This window comes from Chiroxiphia lanceolata, chromosome 11 (assembly GCF_009829145.1).
Source record: "Chiroxiphia lanceolata isolate bChiLan1 chromosome 11, bChiLan1.pri, whole genome shotgun sequence".
Taxonomy (NCBI): Eukaryota; Metazoa; Chordata; class Aves; order Passeriformes; family Pipridae; genus Chiroxiphia; species Chiroxiphia lanceolata.
This window is the reverse complement of record NC_045647.1, coordinates 5,441,094-5,457,552: the sequence shown is the minus strand read 5'-3', so window position 1 is coordinate 5,457,552 and position 16,459 is coordinate 5,441,094. Positions and strand designations below refer to the sequence as shown.

Sequence of the window (16,459 nt, the reverse complement as noted above, 5' to 3'; positions counted from 1 at the left end):
GAATTGCATTTGCTTTTTTCAAGTCAAACTGTCCTACTCTTAACTCCCCCAGTCCTCATCATATAAACTAGTTTTAGGCGATAGAAGTGATTGCTAGAAATTTAGCAGCTTCATTAATATGCAGATGTATGGTCCAATCTATTCAGTATGCATTATTGTATTTCATTTAAATTAAATACTTGTAGAGTGAATGCTCAGAACTGAAAGAAAATATTTCTTCATTTACCCACAGGAGTTATTTTAATTAGCTTGTGAGGGGAGTACCTTATGGTGCTGCTTCCAGTAGAATTTTGCTTTGTTGCTTTAAAATATCATTACAGAACCCAACTGACAAAGGCAACATGACATGATGTGCTTAGCAACTGTCTCTTGCATTTTCTGAGTAAAAATTCTACTTCTTAGTCCCTGAAACTTTGCTGGAATCTGTACTGCTGTGTCAACTCTGGCAACATAAATGTAAAGTAATGGAAGCAATCAGATCCTGAAACAGACTTTTTTTCCTTAGTTTGGCCATTTCAGATGGCAGCAGAGAAAGAAATTACAATACAATCTGTACTGACCATGGTCTAGGCTGCAAGATTGGGCCATGTGTGTCTAATTTATGTAGTTAAGGAAGTTAAGAAAGCAGAAAAAAACAAGACAAGTCAGTCCACAACCTAGTTATATCTGTGGTGATGAGCCAAAAAGCTAGAACAAGTCTGTACAGGCTGTGAACTGTTTTAATGAAGACTTTTCCTTACACTAAATACATTTATGTTGGGCAGCTGCTGCCCTGACAAGGAAAACATTCACATTTGTGAATCTCAGGATTAAAACACCCATCAGTATATTCTTCCAGGCCCACAATAAATCACATATAAGCATGTGTGCGTGTATATATTTATGAATACATGTATATACACAATATGTATAATTTTCTAGGGTGATTAATACTGATTAATGTCAGAAGGAGGTGGACAACATATCCAGTGAAGTCTTTGCCAGCACATCCTCTTTCTGTGTTTAGTCCTTTAGCATAGCTCACTAATTAAGTTTTTAAAGCCAAAGATACAGAGCTCACAGCTTCTGTAAATCAATTTGTTTTCTATTGATGGTCAGGCAGGTGACAAACAACACTGGAAAGAAATCATTTTGTCATTCAATTTTTGGAACAGTTTCAGTGCTTTTTTTTTAATCTCTAGTCACTCCTCTTTTTGTTTGGTTGGTTGGTTTTGTGGTTTTTTTTTTTTTTTTGGTTGGTTGGTTGGTTGGTTTTTTTGTTTTGTTTTGTTGTTTTGTTTTTTTTAATTTAAGAACATAACTTTCAGTGCTTTCCTTAAAAACGTGGGGCCCTTGGAGCTGTACTGGGACCTGCCTGGAGATTGCATCACCACGTTTCAGCAGAGCAACTGGCACCAGGGGAAATAGAAGAGCAGCATCTCAGGCTGGATGTTGCTGATAATCTGGAGGATGGATATTAAAGCGTTGAGCACTTGAGGACTCGCAGAGCAGCTCAGCTCAAAGGACCCCTCCACCTTCACAGCCAGCACCCTGCATTACAGCCCACCCACCCCCCAGTTTCCAGAGAAACACTTGGTTTTCCATACATTTTGCCATCAGCAAAATGCAGGGCATTTTGTGGTTCCCTGAGGCACCTGAGCATCACATTTCTCAGTAGCCTCTGCTCATCTCATCCCGCAGCAAAGAGCACGTTGGCACCAAGGCCTTCTGTCATTCCCTTCCCCTACTCCAGGGGAATGGCTTCAAACTCAAAGACAGCAGGTTTAGATTAGATATCAGGAAGAAATCCTTCCTTGTGAGGGTGGTGAGGCCCTGGCACAGGTTGCCCAGAGAAGCTGTGGCTGCCCCATCCCTGGAAGTTTTCAGGGCCAGCTTGGAGGGGGCTTGGATCAACCTGGCATAGTAGAAGGTGTCCCTGCCCATGGCAAGGGGTATAACAAGATGATCTTTAAGCTCCCTTCCAAACCAAGGTGTTCTGGGATTCTATGATCTCCTGCACCACCAGCCCAGGTGGTTGATGCACATCCAGCATCTCCCAACACACAGGCAGGAGTTTGCTCAGGGTCTGTCTTTTGCATGTCCTTACATTCTTGCAGCCCTGACAGAAAAGACACACACACCCCCAGTATTGCAATTTAAACTCAGCTATATCGCTCACCCTTATGCCACAGAGCCTGGGTCTTTCTTTCCCAAAAGAATACATTTAAAAAAATAGCATATTTTACGTAACTGACTCTTTTGTATTTTCTCACTGCAGATCCACCCGAGGACTTAACAAAGCACCCGCGTCTGCACGGAGGCAGTGAAAGCCCTGCTGATGGATGAGGACAAAGTATGGAAAGTTTAAAACCATCTCAGCATTTACAAGCCAAATGGATTTCTTATTTGCACTTTGACTGTTTACCAGATAACAACAGTGGCTTTACTGTGGGAAAGAAAGTATTCGGTGGAAATAATGCCCCTGATTTTTGACAGCTGAAAATAAAAAAAATGAAGAAAATGGTTCCTTTGCTAAAGTTTCCAAGATTGCAAAGTACAAACAACAGTATGAGTTTGGATCTACAATTTACTTTATACCAGTTAAAGTATATATATATAGAAATATATATATATTAATATATGATATTTTGAAATAAAAGCCTCGCTCTTCAAGAAATTGAATAGTACCACACTTTGCTGCAGCTGCTGTAATTTTTTTTTCCTTTTTTGTAATGGTCTGGAAGTTCCCTTCCTGTTTGAGAGAGAAATGTGGCAGAGAAGAGGCAAAGCAAACCTGCTGCGGTACAAGGACGCCTAAGAGCTACACGAATCCTACTGATGCGGCATCCAGAGCTTCCTGTTCCCTTTGGCAGAATTTTGAGGGCATTTGTTGTTTCACTTTGTGTTCTGGAGGCTTTTCCCCCCGTGCAATACTAGCATGCCGGCTTTGCTTCATTAACCATACTTGATTGATATATAACAATGATAATTCTATCCTCTTCCAAGAAAATATTTTTAGAGCTGTTAGATATTCCATGAAGAAGAGATGGACAACTATTGAGTGAAGTACAGTATGTATTAAAAGTTTATTTGGCAGAGTTTGGTAGACTGTGAGCTCCCTTCTTATTAAAGATGTACTGTACGTACAATGTCTTCAGACTTTGTATAGCTCTTAGAGACTCCAGTAAAAACCCAGTAACCACCTCCAAAGCTTTGCATTGTTGGCTCACTAATTCATTGAAACAACAACAAAGCTATTTCTTTCCAGACCAACACATGAGGGGAATTTTGCACACGGTTTGCTTTTTCAGGAGCCCATTTGCCACTAGTGAACAAGCACCTCAGCTGAAGCAAATGCCTCTGTGGACACCCCAAATGCTCAGGCACATCCCAACACAAGGGACTGCCTGGTTGTGTGCTCTTATCCCACAGCACACATGGAAGAACTACCTAAATTTAAGTTTCCCTCGTTGCAGGTCAGGCTAATTCTCATTGAGAGCATTTGCCACCAGCTAAAAGTGGACATGTGGGCAATGGCATGGCACAGCAAACACGGGACAGTTTGTGGTAAGCACAGACTTGTGGCTGAGCCCTGCTTTCATTTCAGGAATAGTTTCCTTCAGTTTAGTTTTAATGTTTCTTACCAAGGAGAATTCAGCTGAGCTGAGATGCTCCCCAGCAAGGATGTGTCCACAGAGACATGGACCCACTCACTGTGAGTGATTTGAACTCCCATTTCTAGCTGAGCTGTTGCTGTTCACCAGGCAGCCTGGCTCCTGCACTGCTGAAGAAAGATCAGATCTGAGGGTTGAAATGTGCAAGCCTAGTTCACATTCCCAGGCACTTTTGTGAGCGGTCCAATTAATTCCAGGGGGTTTATTCATGTGGAAAAGTGTCTTGCTGTCACGCATAAGTCTGTGCAATCTACCCTTGAGTCCACCTAATGCTACCAAATCAAAGAGGAATAGGGAATTGTAAAACTAGTTTTATCCAGTCTAGCTTCATTTGTTTAATATTTCCAATTTTCTTTCAGCCTACTTACCTGTCTCTCACAGGACCCCTTTGGCCATGCTGATCACTTTTAATCCAATGCGGAGGAAGTGCTGCACTTCCCAGCCTAGATTTGGTCACAATTCTCCCACTAACTTTCTTTCTCCTTCAGGGCAACCACTTCAATCCTGATGCTTCAAGAGGCAGAAATTGTCACTGTAATTACACTGTAGGTTAAAGCAGCTACATGACGTGTCACGCCATACTCCACGCCAGCTTTCCATGCTGGTCTTTGCCTGACGCTCACAGTGGAAAGGGATAAGCTGTTTCCAAGTAATTCTATTTATCTCCCCTTCTAAAAGAGATGAGTGAAAGGTATCCAGGGAAGAAACAGGCTACTCAGGAAAGAGGTAAAATCACCATCCCTGGAAGTGTTGGCAAAACATCTCAGTGTGGCACTTGGGGACATGGTCTAGTGTGAAGATGGCAGTGTGAGGTTAATGCTTGGCATCGATGATTTTAGAGGTCGTTTCCAACCTTAAACATTCTGTGGTTCTTCTGTGCACAGAAAGGAGCATGAGCCTCACCACCAGGTATAGATCCTAGCACACATAGACAAGCCTCCCGGGTGTCCCATGGACAGGCCATGTATTTTCTGGCTACAGCCACCTCTACAAACCACAGGAGACACCTGAACCCTAGTCTGTGTTTTAGACATAGACTGCTGTGGCCATGTGTCCCTAGTACCATCATCTCAATTCAGAGAGTTACCCACATGTGTGGTCCCAAATGGGATCATCAGACCCCCTCCAGGCTCACCTGCCACAAGGAAAAACCCCTCAAAATAAATTAGCATTTCTGAATTTTACTTGAACAGCCCTTGAAAAACCCCAAGACCCTCTCAAGCTCGGAAGCCCTTGGTGCACAGGGAGATAGACCCTGCCACCAGGAGCTCAGTCAATCCAAAGCCAGGATATGTTATCACCCCTTTACCAGATGGAACTGAGGCACCCAAAGCTAAACAGCCACTCAAGATCACACTGGAGGGCTGTGGAAAATTTGAGCAGAAACTGAACTTTGGTTTCCTTATTCCCAGTCTCCTGATACTCCATAAGAGGACACGCACAGAGCAAACTAACACACGGCCTCCTGTACCCTTTGCCAAAGCCCAAGGTGCCAGCACTGGGAGGTATTTACCCCAAAGCAGTGCATCCCACAGGGCTCAGACTGTGAGCAGATAACAGTGCCTATGCCTGTGCCTATGAAATATGCCTGTTGAGATTGGGAAATATTAGACTTGCTAAAATATAAGAAGGAAATGTTGTCATTACCAAAGGAAAGTTTCTCAGAGATGTTTATGAATTTTTTCCTTGCCAGTAGGCAGCCTCAAATATCACCCCACCAAATTCAGTAAACATCTGCGTCTCTTTGAAGTTGCTGCAAAATCTGCTCGTGAAGTGCAGCACTGAGAAATTGCTGTTTTAATTAAAATGTTTTAGAGGGGAATTAAGGCCTTTGCAAAAAATAACGAGTAATAGAAGACGAAGTCAAATTAAGAGTCGGATGCAGCTAACCTTTGTTGTTTCAGGGAACCAAACTGAAAACAATAATCAAAAAGATTCAACCAGCCTAGAGTCACAAAGATTCTGTATTTCAGGGATATGCAGTGTGTAGCAGGAAGATGTCAGAGCTACTTATCTTGGCTGATGGAAAGCTGATGTGTTTCAGTGGGGGAGTGAATGGGTCCCACATCCTCATGGGAAAGTGACAGTCATGCCATTCTCTGCATAATATTAAAAGGTATTTATGTCAACAGAGGAGAAAGTTAAAGTTCCTGCTTTCTGGCAGAAGTCTAGACAGAGACATGTCAGGAAATTAAAAAAAAAAAAAAAAGAAAAATATTTGTAAATGCATCGAAGATAAACTTAGATTTATGTCAGTGTTTCTTCAGATGTGTGAAACCAAGTTATGTAAATCTAAAATGTACAAGTTGGAAAAAAATACTGCAAAAAAAAAAAAAGTAGCCACCATCTGCCTATTGATTCAGAAAATCTAGATTATGTGCTTCTGTCCAAAAATCTCTGGTAATAAAGAGCTCAGTGTGGTATGAGTTGATATTGCTTTGAATATGCTATATGCTATATTTGAAAAAAAAGACCCATGGGAAAAGTCCACTGCTATGGGCAACATTATGAACACCATGATGTGCACCCAGACTTGGCATTACAAGAGGAAGGACCATGAAAAATTACTGAAGGTGATGCAGTTGGGAAGAACAGTGTTCTTATCAGACCTATTGATTATTAACAGAGCTTGCAGGTACTTTCAGTGGTGTATTGCTTGTATGTTTTCCTGTTATAAAATGATTAGTTACATTCCTAACTCTCCTCATTTGCAACTTTTCTGTTTCACTATATGGTCTCAATGTAATTACAGATCATAGAGAAGTTGTGGAGGAGATAAACATACTTTGGCTTGGAAAGCACACCCATTTCATCTGAAGGTGGCAGGCTTTGTTTCTTCTTCAGTGGCACAATGAATATTGTAGCCTAAAATGAACTTCTCTTATATCAATACCTCAGTCACATCCCAGTAAGCAGGGTTTAGAGCCTGACAGAGAAATGGGTCATGCTTCTTTGCTTGGTATTCTATTTTTTGTCAGAGAAAAATAGAAACACACTCCACAAATAATCTTTCAGGTAGACAGAAGGAGATGTGTGTACAGGGCAGCTGGTTTCAGGCTGTCAACACTTTTTCTAGTTCATCGATTTGAATTCAGATCATAGGCCTGACACATATTTATGGTTTCTTCTCTGAGAGGCTCACACAGTCAAAACACTTAACTTCACAAATATTTGTACTTCATAAAAATATGTGCTCTGAGAAAAAGAAACTGAATCCTCTGCTTTCCAGGCAGGAAACCAGAACTCATAAGACCTGGGACCTGCCCAAGGTGATGCTAAAAATCTGCAGCAGACACGGCAGCAGACCTGAGGACTCCTGGACTTTAGGTCATCATTGCAGATGGTTCATCTACGGTTCACACCAGTGAAATTTGGCTGACAGCAGACCCTGGCTTTTAGCTCATGTCACAGCAGAATTAGGGAGCCTGCAGTCAAGTGTGGACAATCATCTGCAAGCACCAACTGATCAGAGCTTGTGCACCTCCCTTCAGCTGGGGTTTTCAAACCACTGATGCATGGAAGACCACCAGTAGATCCACTCCAACATCTTTTGCTCCCACAGGGAGCACAATTGGTTTCATGGCTCCATAGGAGAAAGTGCTTTGAGCCTTTCAGATGAGAGCAGAAACGGAAAAAGGCACAGAAATGTCTCTGCTTAACCCTGATGGGCTGAGAAACAAGCCTGGTCAACCTTCTGGCCTTCTTCTGCAGGTCACAGCTGCTGGAAGATGCCCACCCAATAGAACAATTTTCATGTAAAAGTTGACTTTGAGCAGAGAAAGCACACATTCCCTCACACCAGAAAAATGCCTGGAGCACACAACAAGAAGCACAAATAACTTGGTCTCTCCTGAAAATGTGAGCACTGCCGCCAGGGGAGAGAATACTAAGCCATGGGGGGGCAGGGAATTGCTTTCTTTTTGACAAATATTCATCTGTGGACACACTTGGCAGATCTTTGCTAAAACCTTTTGCTGTTGCTTGACATGAACCTCTAATTACTGTGTGCAACTCAGAAATGTGCAGAGGAAACCCCATGACAGGCCTGGATGTGGCATCTTTTCATGGTCAGATTATTTTTATTTTCCCATCGTGCAGCAATATGATCCAGTTTGTATGACCAGAAACAATATACATGTTTGAGCATCAGGTTACTGACCTGCTTCCCATTATTTGTCATCTGTTTTCTTTCTCAGGTAACCGTCCTTGATTCAGTTAGAATCTAGGGGGAGGCCCAACTAGATATGAAGCAAACTATGCACAGCCTAACATATTGCTCAGGGGAATATGCAAGTTCTTCCTCCCACCTGCCATTCCTCTTCATTTCCTATTTCATTTCATTTTCATCTCATCTCATCCCCTCTCTTTCACACCACTCAATTGCATTCATCCATCTCTATTAGTCTTTTATTACCACTGCTGCCCCACAGACTAAAGAAAAGACCTATTTTCAGGGAGCTGTTCCCAACAACAGTGATTTATGTCATCTTCTTTCTTTTCCTTTTTCCTGTGTGCTTTGGAAGGCAAGATGCCAACCCGTGCCAGCAGCTCCCCATATTTCACTTCTCACACCAGCCATTCCCAGCTCAGGGCCACAGGGTCCATCTCAAGTATGTCCTGTGTACAAAGAAGATACTCCTGGTGTTTGATTTGCAGCAGAGGAGTTAATTGTCAGCTCCTCACCTTCACTGAACCCATTCTGTTTGTTGTTTTTCTGAAGGTCTCTTGTACCTTGAACAGAACCAAGAACTCAGCACACTGACTATTGAGGGCTTGCCATCAGTTTATGCCTCTGCAAGAGGAAAATTTACCACTATTATTTGATCAGACTTTTTTTGGACTTGAAATAGAGACTGAAGAACAGGCCAAGTTGTTGTGAAATGCACAGTGTGGGATCCAAGCACAGACACAGACACGTCACAGAATCATAGAGGTTGGAAAAGACCTCTAAGATCATCAAGACCAACCATTAACCCAGCACTGTCAGATCCACCACTAAACTGTATCTCTAAGCACCACATCTACATATTTTTTTGAAGCTTCCAGGGGCAGTGATTCCATCACTTCCCTGGGAAGCCTTTTCCAATGCTTTTTTCCTGAGCATTTTTTTTCCTGGTGCTCTTTATAATTTCTTTCTGAAAGACTCTGCTATCTAGGCTAGTGGACCCTACATTGTATCCCGTGTAAAATAGTCCAGAGTTTTTACAGATCTGGCCCCAAGTCCCTAAATCCCTACTAGTTTCCCACGGACATGATATAAAGCAGAGAAACAGTTAGGAAATGTTACAGGTTAAAGACAATGGTCTCTCTGTCCTTCTCTGTTTAAAGGAATATTCCCTGGAAGTATCTTTGAAACAAAACATCAGCCTTCAAAGCATCCTGCAACCTGAAGAACTTCAATACTGAATTAATGCCAAAGATCAGTTAAAAATCTTAAAAGGAAAAACGCACTTGGCTCTTGAATTCAAGTCCTTGTCAAAATCTTCCACTGGCTTTGCTTCTGGAACAGGAACTGAGAGGTCACCTTGAGATCCATTTAAGCCACAGTAATGAACACAAGCGGGGAAGGAGACCTGTCACAAAGATTTCACTGCCTCTCAGTGAAACCTCCAGGCGCTCTCCAGCTTTTCTTTAATTCTGCCAGTGTCAAGTTTAGCATTTAGCACCAAAGGGGCTTCACTGGACTCACTGTAAGCAGATTTGTATTCCACCAACCTTCCCTGATCTTAGTCTAGCCTGAACTTGACTGGTTGAGTAGGTATGATAACAGCACTCAAGACTTTGCAACACAGTACAACAGTCCAAATGAAGCTTTTCTGCTGAGGAGGGTCCACAACCTCATTACAATTTCCTGCTCTTTGAGCAGAGTTTGACAGCATAGATGTTCAAAGCTGCTCAAGAGCAACAACCAGGCTGCATCTTGGCTGTTTTCCCCCTTTCTGTTTGGCCAGCAGGCTCAAATACACATAAGCTAAGTAGCAACTACTAATGCAACAGAGAAGTAACACAGTCTGGGTATGTGTCTTTGAGAGGCAGCTTCAATGAGTGCTTCACTCACTTGGCTTCATTTTCTTCTGGCCTCAAGTTCCAAGATCTTATGGCTTCAAAAGAGAAAAAAACCCAGTGACTAGATGGAAAAAAGTTGGAAAATCACCATATCCCTAGTTGGTACATCCTAGCACTGCCTTCTCCTGAGCTGGAGAGAGGGAAGGCTCATAAATGCAAGGGCAGGAGGGAATTCTGGCACCCAAAGCCGAAAAACTCTTGCTAGTCTACAGCAGCCTTTTCTGCTCCTCTGTGTTGAAATGTGATTGTTATAGGAATATCATGTTCTCTATCAGTTTTTCTACTCTCTCACCATTTGATTTCTAGACATTATTATAGCCTATCTCCTTTTCAGTCCATCTCCATCCTGGCTTTGTCTGAGGCAGAGAAAATGATACTTTGCTTAGACAAAAGCCTATTCTTTTACTTGGCATACAAAACAAGACATGATAAGAGCCTGTTGGTTTTATTCAGCAAAGCTAATCTCATCATTAGCTTCACTGTGGGATTATAAACAGTATTCCACTCTACTCCTCTAACTGAAACACCTTTTTTATATCAATTTTTTTTTAGATGTCAGAAGACTTTGATTTGTTTACAGTTCTAGCTCCTGTAACTTGCTTCTATTTCTCTGATTTGAGCAGAATTGCAGATTTCCAAATAGTGGGCCCAATCCTACCATTCTTCCCTACAGATGTTGTATCCATATAGTCTGTGAGTTCTGCCTTGCAATGCTCTTTTCAGTAATATCTTGTTACAGTCAGCACCAGCCCTGGGCAATAGAAACTGAAAGATCCAACTCTGAATTGATATTTCAGGTATTCACATATTAGACAAATTAAAATGCATGTTAGATGGTTTAATATTTGTTGCTAGTCCTCATCCTTTAGGCACTAACCTCAGTGGAGAGTATGGCAAAAATTTCAGCAATATCTAGCAAGGTGAGGAGAACAACAGGGATGAGAGCAAAACAAGAAAGAGTTTCCTACACACATAGATGTACCTGCTGCCTAGAAAGATTCTCCAGGCTGAAGTCACTGAATTCACCCCAGAGGACTGGATAGCAAGGGTTGATATTTTTTGACAGTTTCTGCCAAATTACCTCAGTTTCCCTTATCAGTGGATTTAACCCACAGTATTTGCTGGTTCAGAATGTTGCTTTGCAGCCCCACAGCTGAGCTAAAAATGTCTTCTTCCCCCAATAATAATTTGTATTGTGACTTTTGTGACTGCTCGTTGCACATGATCTATGAAATCCTGGAGTTAAAGATGTCCCTCAAAAGCTCTCAAGTGTGCCACAGTGGCTCTTCCCAACAATAACATCTCGACTGTGCATCTAGCAGCAAACTACAACAAATACATGTGAAGGGACCACAATATATCCCTTTTTCCACCATGGAATAAAGCTGCAAAGGCAAATAAGGATGACAGGATTTCTTACAGTCAGTGCTGTTGAAGATGTGGGGGCAAAATTAGGAATAGCAGCTTAAAACTGCCAAAATAGTTTAGCCCAAAACTAAAACTAGTTTAACACATAGTTGTCATTGATTTCTAGTCCTCATGCTCTTCCCTTAATATACTCCACACATCTCCCTGGAGACTACGGTAACTCCACCTTTAAGCAACTCTTGTAGCTTTACCATTTGAAAACTTGGCACTTGCAAAGGCATCCCAAAAACCCAACATCATCACCTGAAATGAGTGTAGACCTGGTCTGTGTTGCTGTCTCCAGCTTCCCTTTCACCTGCTGCCCTTATACTCCCAACAGAATTTTACCAGAATAGCTATGAGAGAGTTGTTCTTCACAAATTGCTGTCAGACATGAAAGTCATCTTATGCCTAAATAATTGAGGTACTCATGTCTACCAACAGCCAGTACCTTTCTGTAGTTCTCATTAACCCCCAGCAATCCTTTTAAAACTGATCTAATTAGTGTCTTGCAATCAAGGCAGTGGTTTGGGCAGAAGACTTGAAAAATAAGAGTTTACAACTGGTAAAGTTCTTGATCAGGATTATCATTATTTTTTCAAGTCAACCCCAAAGCTTGCATAATGAGGATTTCTGGGAAGATACGGTCTATTACACAGGAAAACCAGCTGTTCACCATTAATTGACACCATCCTTCTCAGGCACTTTTTCACAGACACCTAAAATCAGGATTTCTGAGCGCATACAAGCCTAGCATTAAGTTAAATGAAAATTGAAGAACTGACCTGAAAGCAAAGATTACCAACCTTAACTTTCAATTTGTCAGGACCTTGCCATGATTTAAACACCGGCTGCTGTGCTTGAATTACAGCTTTTACCTGCAGCTCTTGATTTACTTCACTGCTCTACAAAACTGGGTGTACCCATGGAAAATACCCTGGAGACAGAGGTAACTTTCCTCAGCACTTAGCACTCAATGCCCTCAGACACATCTGAGCCCACCAAATATAACCCAACACAGAATCAATAAGGTTGGATAAGACCTCTAAGATCCTCGAGTCCCACCATTAACCCAGCACTGCCAAGCCCACCCCTAAACCATGTCCCTAAGTGTCACATCCACAGATTTTTTAAATACTTCCAGGGATGGTGGTTCTACCACTTCCCTGGTCAGGCAGCTCCAATGTTTGACCAGTGTGAATTATTCCAGTCACACAGTTTCAAGCTAAGCAGTACAGAGGCAAACCAGACTCATAGGAGGAGCAAATTGATATTAAAACCCCTGTCTGGACAACAGAAGATCCATATCTCACTCCTGACTTACATATAAAGTGAGTATATACAATGGCTATGCTGATCATTTCCTTAGGATTTAGAGAAATGAGCAACTTTAACTTTACAGACTTCATGGTTGCTTGATCTTACTACAGTAAACAGCTCCATATTTTTCCTTTTCATGTTTTATCCCGAAGCAACAGAGCATTACATTAATTGACTTGTCTTATTAATTCAATAAGCTGCTTCCAAGATGAAATGCTTAGCTATGCTTGCTTGTTTTTGGCACTTTTTGGTTGTTGGAAGAAAAGCTTTAAGGCTAGAATTGCTCTGATGTTTTCCACAGTTCACTGAATAATTTTATGCACTACTGAAGATTTGCCACATGTGGAATTACTGCAAACCGCTACTTTTTCATCATATTATAATTTAATTCACACTTTTAGTATGATAAGAAAACATTTAACAGTTTGCATATTTGAAAAGTATATTTGTTCTGCCATAAAGTTGTGGTTAAGAATTCATTATGGGTCACTCCTTTCTAGGATTTATAATTTGGACTTAAGATACATTTAGAAGATTAAAGATGACATAGAAGCCACCCCATTCAAATGAATTATATGCAAGAAAATTCAGGGAGAAAAAAATTGACCTTGCTGTAAATATAAGGCAAAAAAAATTTACTGTGAGCTTGAGTAAGATTGAGAATTTCTTACTATTTCAGCAAGTTATTGGACGGGAGGTGAATGTATTTTAAGCTTTAAAACCCCAACATTCCTTAAAGGGAAAATACTCATGTAACTACGTGGATTCTTAGATTTCAACTTCTTTAGGAAACATGAACTCTGGGTTTGCCTTTCAGCCTTTTATTTCTTGGACGTGGAGTGGAATCTCACAGTGAAGCCTCTAACGTGAGGCCCCTGCAGGATAACTGGGAATGTTCTCCCTCTGGCTTCTCACTGCCAGGGGCTGTGGGACCTCCACCCTCTCTGATGAGGAAAGGAACCGAGTGAGAGAGCCTCTTACAGAGCTCCTGGAGATAGAGCTGCATTCAGCTGCTCTTGAGGGTGAAACCTGGCCTTGGCTGGTGGAGCCTGGCAGGGAGCAAGGGCTGGACACAAATACAGTGAAAATCAGAATGCTGCAAAAAAGAGTCACTGGACAAACAGGTCAGTTCTTCCTCCTCCTGGGGGTAGGAAGGCATGACTGCAAAAAACATCCTTTACACCCTCCCTTCATCCGCAGCAAGTAAGATTTTGTTCCCCAGCAATAAGTCTGGCAGTTCTGTGCTCAGAAGAGATGCTGGTGGTTGGGGTAGTGACTCTCACCAGCCCTGCTGTGGGTTGGTGCAATGTGTGACAAACCTTCTCATCCCAGAGCCACGTGCAATCCCTGCTGCAGCAAACCCCACCTGGTAATCACAAGGGTTTGAGTCAAAATAAAGACTTTGCCTGCAGTGAGGTCCTGCTTGCAAGGGAAGGTTATTGATCAGGTTTCTGCCCTTAAGAAAAGAAATCAAAACATAATTTATGCTCAGAGTGACCTGTAGGTGTTTGCACAATTAATGCCCACGGTTATGGTAATGCAGCTGGACACACAACAATTGATCTTTTCCTTGAAACATTTTACCCTTACAGCCACTACCTCTAACTCTTCATTATGTCTCCCCACACTCATTACTTTCCAAAATTATCATACTAAGCAAAGCTCAATGCACTGCTTAAATGAGTAAGGAACATCTGGTGAGCTGAGACTACTGGGACTCCTCGGACAGATAAAGTTGTAGCACTTTTCCTCTGTATATGGAAATGCATTGTAAATTAAATCTGAAAATTGTCTGAAAAGGCAGAGGTCGGAAAGGAAGTGGAGAAACATCATCATTTGTGCCAAGGTCAAACTCCATGCAGCTCAGCTTTAAGTCAGTGTATTTGCATACATACAGTCACAAAGTATAGTACTGTCCACTCATTATTTTGTATTTTAACACTTTTCTAAAGGTGCTTGCAAAACCTTTCTGGCCTTCACAAAATACATGCCAAATATAGTATAAAACAGACAAATCTTGTGACTATGAAAATATTTCTCTCTCGACCCCTTTTTTTCCCTTCCATTTCTTTTAAAGATATGTGGCATAATACTGAAATCTCAACCTGTATCTGCCTGAGACTGAACCACTGCCTGCTGATCTACCTTAGGTTAAAAAAAAAAAAAAAAGAATAAGTTGTGCAGTGGACCATCTGCCATGAAACATAAATGTCTTGTAACAGCAACGAGCCGAGAGCCATGAACCACTTAGCCTGAGGGAGAAGATGTTTCAGCAAGGAAACCCTCAAAGAGACGGGTGACGCTCCCTTTCAGCTCCAGCTGCCATTGGAGCCCAGCTCTCCACAGCCTGCAGAATTCCTGCCCAGCCTGGTGGCTCCTGCTGCGTCACCCCTTCACCTTTGCATTCATGCAGAGAGACTGAACCCTTGGGAACATCAGAGTCACTTTTGTTAGTGTTACTCTGTGGTCAGAGATCCTCCTCACACCGCTGTGCCAGGAGATGATGTCACTGTACCTGGAGGTTATCACCATCTCCATGCCAGAGACAATCCCTGACCTGCTGCCACAATTTGTCTGACACAGATTAGGAGTTCTCATATGTTGATAGACCTGAGTTCCCTGTAGGAAGCAAGTAGAGGGCTGGTGGGACCACGGTTTTGTTGATCAGAGCCTTTCCTGGAAGTGATGCCATAGATGTGACAAGTCTGCATTGAGCCCGCTTTTATTCACATCACATATGAGACCATGAGTTTGCAGAACATTCACACACATTTTGGCTTTTTTTTTTGTATCACAAAGGGGCAAAAGGCAACTGGGAGAGCACAGCCTACATCTCTCAAAGAAATTTTACCACCATTTTCTGCCAGCCACACAAAAACACCCTTTAATCCACGTGTATCTGTACATCAGGACTTACTCCAGCACACCTTACAGGCACAGCCCAAATGTGAAACATGACAATAATATGAACCAGTAGGACATTTCCAACTGTTTACTCTGGAACAGAGCTAATAACAAAAGACAAACAGTTCTCAGCACAAGATAGGGTTACCTTATGTCACAGCAGCTAAGTAATATCATTTGAAAATACCAAAGGGAAAAATTAAGAAAATGTCTTTCAGAAAAATCCCTGTTCTTTTTACCATTTCAGGGACAAGCAGCAGGAACGTGACACGTTTGCCTTGTTGATGTAAAAATGGTACTGAGTGTATGGAAAGGTCGAGTGCTAATTGCTTACTGGGTGATCAGTGATATTCCAAGGTGGATGCAAAGGAAGAGGTTGAAAGGGGAAAAATTATTCTTTGGAGTTCTCCTTTCAAGAAATCATTTAAACAGAGACACGAATGGAAGGAGTGGCAAGACTGAAACTGCAGATGGCTCCAGTGTCAGGGAACATTTATCTGAAAGCCAATGAAGATGTGACAGTCTACTTTCTTCCCAAGCCATATAACTTCAGCTGGATGAGTGTTTTGAAACAAGACAACAGTGGATGTGGAAGGGCACATCTCCTGTTTGGCACAGGGGTGGGGACAGGGAGAGCAGCCCTGTCACTATGACACATTGCCTGCCCACTGCTCCTCCCATGCAATCCCCCCAGGTAATATCACCCAATGGCTTGGTTGCATCATCCTTCTGACTGCCCCAGCCTCTTCCTCCTGCTGTCCCCACTATCCCCATGGGGCTCCCCAGTTTGGCTGATCCCTTTGTGGGCCTGCTGGGGCCATCCCTTCCCAGAGCTCCCTCAGCAGTGTGTGCCCACGCCTCCCTGCCCTGTGTGCAAATTTATTTCCTGTAAAAATCCACTTCATTCACCAGGTGCCCATAGCCCTGCTTTTGAAGGACATGGCAAACAGCTCGACGTCAGCTGCACCTCCCTCTTTCATGGTTTGATAACCCTGCCCATGTCCCCCTCAAACTTCTTCCCTCCAAGCTGAGGGCTCCCAGGCCAGACCCTCCATTTATTGCTGTGTTTGGAGACATATTTATTTGAAGTTACTAGCCCAAAGTCCACC

At 42.3% G+C, this 16,459-nt stretch overlaps 1 protein-coding gene and 1 long non-coding RNA gene across 2 annotated transcripts in view; one reads left to right on the top strand and one right to left on the bottom strand.

Moving 5' to 3' along the window:
• The window catches only part of TAFA1 (TAFA chemokine like family member 1), a 221,614-nt gene extending 215,530 nt beyond the window's left edge, over window positions 1–6,084 (top strand). The window contains exon 5 of the mRNA XM_032699435.1: window positions 2,258–6,084. Within this exon, the coding sequence (XP_032555326.1) occupies window positions 2,258–2,275 (18 nt within the window). The 3' untranslated portion in view covers window positions 2,276–6,084. The remainder of the gene's footprint in view (window positions 1–2,257) is intronic.
• Window positions 6,085–8,204: 2,120 nt separating this feature from the next.
• Window positions 8,205–14,918, bottom strand: LOC116792473. Its single transcript, XR_004359138.1, has 3 exons — window positions 14,844–14,918; window positions 10,378–10,484; window positions 8,205–8,270 (listed from the first exon to the last, which is right to left on the bottom strand). It is a non-coding gene; the product is annotated as an uncharacterized LOC116792473 (long non-coding RNA).
• Between the last annotated feature and the right edge of the window lie 1,541 nt (window positions 14,919–16,459).